General features: G+C 34.2%; 1 protein-coding gene across 1 annotated transcript in view; it reads right to left on the bottom strand.

The window, feature by feature from the left end:
• Window positions 1-396: 396 nt before the first annotated feature.
• The window catches only part of LOC103132920 (butyrophilin subfamily 3 member A3-like), an 8,177-nt gene continuing 2,003 nt past the window's right edge, over window positions 397-6,570 (bottom strand). Inside the window, exons 3-10 of the mRNA XM_007544685.2 lie at window positions 4,363-4,734; window positions 3,998-4,282; window positions 3,811-3,909; window positions 3,665-3,700; window positions 2,483-2,509; window positions 2,174-2,197; window positions 2,027-2,071; window positions 397-1,938 (exon numbers count right to left, since the gene is read on the bottom strand). Coding sequence (XP_007544747.1) covers window positions 1,379-1,938; window positions 2,027-2,071; window positions 2,174-2,197; window positions 2,483-2,509; window positions 3,665-3,700; window positions 3,811-3,909; window positions 3,998-4,282; window positions 4,363-4,734 — 1,448 coding nt within the window. The 3' untranslated portion in view covers window positions 397-1,378. The remainder of the gene's footprint in view (window positions 1,939-2,026; window positions 2,072-2,173; window positions 2,198-2,482; window positions 2,510-3,664; window positions 3,701-3,810; window positions 3,910-3,997; window positions 4,283-4,362; window positions 4,735-6,570) is intronic.

Raw genomic sequence — 6,570 nt, forward strand, 5'->3', positions numbered from 1 at the left:
ACAGATGCATTATAGTTTTCTTTATAAAATAATTTAGCAGATTTCAAAAGTTTCATGCAAGCTGATTGATAAAATTTCCAACTTATATTATATGACTATAAAAAATAGCTTGTTGAAGTGTCACTACTTTTTGATGCACCATGGACTCAAAGGAGCTCTTAATGTTACTGAGCTGCCATAAAATAAATAATTCATGCTTTTCTATTCTTGTGGCTAAAATGTTTCAGCTATTAAAGTGTATATATGTTCTCCCGATGCTTTGAGGGCCTAACAAGTTCTAACGCAGTGATAAAATCTTCTAGATTAGCTTCTGAGTTGCCCCAGAAATACATACACATATATCCATTGAACATCACATAAAATATATAAGTTTATAAGTTAAAGTCAAAACATCACTTTGATAGCTATTCCAAAGAACATACATTTTATAGATGGTAGTGAGAATGAACAGCTTTGTACAGCTTCAACATATAACAAAAATAATAATAGCAAAAATATGTATGACAACTCGTATAAAAGGTTGTATTAATACCTCTTGACAAAAGGAAAATCAATTAGCCTGTTTTATAACAGGTATCAAAGTCAGTTAATATGAAATTAGAAAAATGACTTAAACACAGTAGAAGATCAAGTTAACTATGATTAAATATTCACTAAGAGGTACCACAAATTTAGACATTATGAATCTACACATGTAGGAACACAGGAATGTACATTTATTTTACTGATCTACTAGAGCAGTGTTACTATTCTGAGAAAGCAACATGTGATTTTAGTGATTAGTCCACTGACTGTCTCGGTTATGAAACCAGACTTTGAAGAAGTGCAGATTTAGGGTCAGAAGCTGACAGAGGCGTTAATTGAGAATTCATAACCAATATTTGTAGAAACATCAAGGTTGTTTTCTCTTGTTGGGTTTATCCGAGTTGCCTTTAACTGCACATACAGCAGAAATTACATGTGAAATGATGTCAGATATTTAATTAACATACTCTCATTGTGTGAGTCACCCACTGAGGGAAGCTCGAGTATCAGTGAGTTTAGACATACACACAACTTACATTTTGTGTAGACATTTACTGTTTCTCAAGAGAAACTGTTACCATTGATGTTGATCTTAAATTTTAGAAAACCTAAACTTATAATACATTTTGGTACTTTCTTAAACTTTGAGAGCAACAGGTACATTTTGATCCAAATCCAAATTTTATCCTGATTATTAACTTTTACTTTAGTCTTTACTGTATGCAGGATAACATTACACTGTGCAGCGTTTTCCCCCTCTTCTTCTTCATTTGTGCCACTTTTAACTTTCTTTCTCTGGATTCTCAGTCAGACCTGATTGATTCTGCTCCTCCTTCTGTAGTTTCTCCACAGGTTAAGTGTTAATTGACTGATTCTGCACAGGTCTCTGTAATATCTTCATAGTTCCTATGTCACCTTTTCCAGGGTTAAAAAGTGGGAACAGTTCACCTGTAAATTTAGCTGCCAGAGATCCAATCAGACATTTCTCTTCCACATTATAGAAGGAGAGCTCTCTGTTCTCAAAGTCCAAATAGACACCGACTGTTTTTGGTTTTGACTGGACATAAATGAATGTCTCTGGTTCAGTGCTAAACTGAACAGTATCCTCCTGGTTGGGGCAAGAAGACAAGAACCAGAAACCATTTTTTGTGGTTGGAGACAAACGTTCATCAAGAGGGATTTCATGTTTATCTGTAACTCCAATCCACCAGGACTTCTTGATGAGGTCAAACTTTCCATGTGCTAATGAAACCTCCCAGTAGTGTTGTCCAGAAGAGAAACCAGGTGATCCTCTGACTGCAGTGAGACAAGTGACTCTGTCTCCATCTGGAAACTTTGCATTAATATTATCTCTCAGTATAGAATCCTTCATTTTTATTAGTGGATTGCCTGTGTCCACCAGTTGAACATTCACTGTTAAAGATTGAAAATTATATTTTAATTAATATAATAATGAAGTAAAATGCTAAATAAAAATAATATTAAATAAATGTAAAATTACCATGATGCTTGGATGCTTCCAGTAGAGCTGCTGACTGCCATGATGCTGGACAGAAAAGTAAGAAAAGAAAATATCTTAGAAATGTGATTTTGAATGATAAAGGTTTTGATTATATTAACACAATCAGCTCCCAATACTCTGTTCTACCTTTTGACAGAAGTGGTTCATTCTCTGAAGGAAGACACAGAAATACATATTTTAGTTGTTTTATGCAGTAAACACAACAAGAGCTTTAAAATTATCTCTACCAGATTGAGGTTCATCAACAAGCTTTGCTATTATTTTACTGGAAATCTGAACACATCACTGTAAAGATATGTAATAACTTTATGTTTCTATTGAACTCCTCTCATGTCTTCAAACATCTGGAGCAAATCTACAACACTAAGCATCCTTAAATGCTGAATTGAGTGAAATAGAAAAAGAAGTACAAATGTATTATGTCTTCTGTTTTACCTTCAAGAATGTTTGTGAGATTGGCCCCTGAAAGATAAAAGTAAAACTTTAGTAAATAATTCCAACTAATACCTCCATTGTAAATCCAGTACGACTTACTGTCATAACTGGTTTTTGTTTGAGGATGTTACACAGTGACTTATAAAACAAAGTCTGAATTATTTTTGTTAATTCAATTCTTACTTGGTCCAGAGATTAAATTTTAAATCCACGTATCAAAACAGACTTACTGCTGTAAACTGCTTTTGTCTCAAAATCCTAAATGAAACCATTTAGACCACATTTATGGCTAAATGGCTAAATGTCTAAATGTCGTTGCAACAGTTTTTATTTAGGAACAGCAGCTTAAAGGGCACTCAGTACAGATAAATCTCTTCAAATCTGATCAATATTTTCAAATATTTATTTTTACAAAGATATTTAAAAACCATGTCATTTTTAGTTCACTTTCCAATGATTTGCTTGATGCCTTATTTTGTCATGTAAATTCTCTCAGAAAACACAATGAAGTTTGATTCTGTGGTGTGATTAATTGTGAAAGTTTGGTATTAAAGCCATATTTTTAGGGTTTATGTTTGTTTGTTTGGTGTAATACCTGAAAATGACAGTGGGTGGCATTATATGTTTAAATGGCCTGACAGGTAAACTCTCTGCAGTTGTGATGTTTGCAGCGGAAACAGTTTTTAACCGTCATCGTCATTTTCACTGTTGTCTGATGTTGATCATTGCTTTGCGGCAATTTTGTGAATCATTTGGCTGTACTACGTTAACATTGGAAGTGTGCAATGCTGAAAAGTCGCATTTTGTTGGAAAGTGCCAGATCAATAAATGCTCTACAATCATAGAACCACAGGTGTTGATTCATTGGATCCAGAAGATCCAATGAATCAACACCTGCCAGTCAGCAGAGCCCCAGATTCTTGGGTTCGTTTTGTTTTCTTGATTAACAACAAGTCACTACAACGGGTGAAAAGACTTTTACAAGGGATTTGACATGTCCTTACTGTCTTATTTAAATATCCTTAGAAATGAACAGTTGTGATAATCCCATGAGGTTTTTGCTCAGTTTTAACATGTACATTGTTACATTTGTACTTAAATCTGAAAACAACAAAATAAAACTATGTGATTGTCCCTTTAATGGAAAACCAATGACATTTTGTGTCTGCATGATTTTTTTACCATCAGTTGTGTCATTTCCTGATTTGGACTTGATAGCTGAAATTAAAAACATATATAGTATAAGGTTTGAAATTAATAGTCATTACTATGTCAGCATTCTTTAAATTTCAATTATGCAAACTCTCTGATTTGGACCAAACATTTACCTTTCTTCCTGAAGTACAGGAAGTACAAGGCTCCGAAAGCAGCTAATACAACCAGAAGTATCCCAAAGGCCACCCATCCAGCTGAGGACGATCCTGACTCTGAATAAAAAGCAAATATTGTTCTAATAAACATACTTCTCATAAAAGACTAATAAAAGAAACTTGAGGGTGAAACCACAAACCTAACCTAAAACTAATGAATTTTTCAGACGCATTCTGGTCTCTTTTGGTTCTTCATTGAAGAGCCCAACAGAGCAGGAGACCTCAGAAGAACTGGAGACCAGAACCCAACTATGGACTGAATAAAAACCAGCAGAGTTTTTGCTAAACAACACATTAGCAGGTGTGAGAGCTGTTTTGGTGTCTGACCAGCTCAGCTCAGGCTTTGGATGCCAGCCGTCAGATTGGCAGCTCAGATTAACTTTGTTATTGTCTTTCATCACTGCTGACAGGAGAGGTTGGTGTCCAGTTTCTGGAATAAGAAGAAGATGATAATTTGATGTGGACATCATTCTGTTTGGTTTTGTTCTCCTTCTGTTTCATGGTTCTCACCTGTCACACTCAGACTAATAGATGCACTGTCATAATCATCAAAGCTGCTGACAAGGCATATATATTTTCCTGCATCTTCAATTGTGGCTTTTTCCAGTTTCAGGCTGACATCACCTGCCTTTATTCCACCTGATGTTTCTTCCTTTAAGCCAAATGAGACTCGGCCAGCGTATGAAGGTTTCTGGGATGAATAGTCGAAAGTTCTTGCCTTATAAAGCAGGACAGGAGTATCATATTCATCACTCCCTTGATACCAGCGTACCTCCATATCTTCTGCACTCTGAGAGAAGGTGAGCCAGCAGGGTAAAATGGCTGTATGACCTCGCTGGACTGAGACATGAGACTTTACTGAAACCGTGAAAGTCTCTGAAACTGAAAAGAAAATCTAAATCAGAGTCATCTTTTCATTTTGTTCTGGTATTAGAGTATGTTAAGTGTTTCAAAGTAAAAAGTTCCCTTGATTTCAAGTCTGTCTCAAGTTTTTCAGTAGACCACATGCTTTATGTTAAATTAATTTCCCAAACAATAAATAATGATAGTTGAGGTTCTATCTGGTCAACATATAAGCCACTACAATGTGGTTGGGAACTGATTTTTTTTGGCTGTTTGAACTATATTTTCTAAACTGTTGGTTCCAAAAGACCATGTTTTTTTTTTCTTAGTAATGATTTCTATGTTATTACATTAATATAAACAACACTTTATTTAAAAAATGTGATCCATTTATTTATTTACTTTTTATTTCATGAATGAGTGTAATCATTCTCTATATGGGCACAAAGAAAACTGCAGTGTAACATGCAGAGCGCATGCAAACCTCCAAAGCACCGGAGGAAGATAAGTTAGCAAAACAATGTCACAAAAAAGGACTTATCCTTCAGCGGAAGAAAAAAGATAGAGTAAGAATAAAAAACAAGATAAAGGTATGTTTGTATTTCTCTTTGTAATATAATGTTTATCAAAATTATTTGTGGAGCTGCTCAATGAGAAATAGGTTCATAGTGACTTTGAAAGGTCCAGTTCAACAGCCAAACATTCATCATCATTATCATCATTATCATCATTATCATCATCATCATCATCATCATCATCATCATCAGACACATAAAAAAGTCCATGGCAAAAAGGTAAATAAGATAATAAAAATAAAACAATTAAATTAAAATAAACACAGCACATAATAATGTTCACTGAGTCACAAATACATGACGACACCAGTGGTTCCTCAATCTTGGGGTAAATGTGACTGTGCTAAGTGCAGGGTTTACTAGATTTGAAATTATGTTATTGCATGACGCAGATAATCTACAAATGCATTTGCACATAAGATTTCTGAGTACAGCTGGACATATGGGTATAGCATTATGTACAAACATATGTCTGAATGCCTCATATAACTTCTGCATGCTGCTTATTTTGTATTAAAAAAGCAGCACTGCCTACAGATGGGCAGTGTACAGTGGAGTACAAAAGTTTTAAGAAGAGCTATCTTTGCAGAGGACGAACACATACCAGATTTTCTCATCAGCATATTCGATTGTACATACATCATTCAATATTGGTGTCAAGATTGTCACAAAGGTAATGATTTATGAAATGTTCCAAGTATTTAACTTCATTTCACAAGTTGCATATGCTTATATTGATTCATATGATAGCATCTTTGTATTTGTGTGAAACTGAATTTTAACTTTAAATGAGTTGATTCTCGTGGTTGGTTCTATATATTTCTGATATTTTTTTATTATTATTCAAAATGGCATGTTTGATAAGGTTTGATAACAATAATTAAAACTTCACACTGATTGATATTGTCTAGCAAAAAGTTTTTACATCAGGCTACATGGCTACTACATTAAAATATAGAGATGAGCGACTCTAAGTGGTATTGGTGATATGTTGTTTACTGCTGACCAGTACTGTTCCACTTTGTCAGGTGAGAAAGACTCACCTGTAATAAATTTAATTTTTAACTATTGGAAATCCACCTAAGATAAATTAATTTAATCAAGTATGTTAATTAATATGTGTGTATGTATTCCATCTTAAGTCCAGTGCATGCTAGTTTTTTGTTGCTTTTATTACCAACAGGTGATACATGCATATAGGATAAAATGCAACCATCACAGTCAGATCAGTGATTCTTGAGAATAGGGACAAAACAGGTCCTATGGATAAAGCATGAAATTTGAATAAAATATACACAAA

Source organism: Poecilia formosa, unplaced genomic scaffold (genome assembly GCF_000485575.1).
Source record: "Poecilia formosa unplaced genomic scaffold, Poecilia_formosa-5.1.2 Scaffold1534, whole genome shotgun sequence".
Taxonomy (NCBI): Eukaryota; Metazoa; Chordata; class Actinopteri; order Cyprinodontiformes; family Poeciliidae; genus Poecilia; species Poecilia formosa.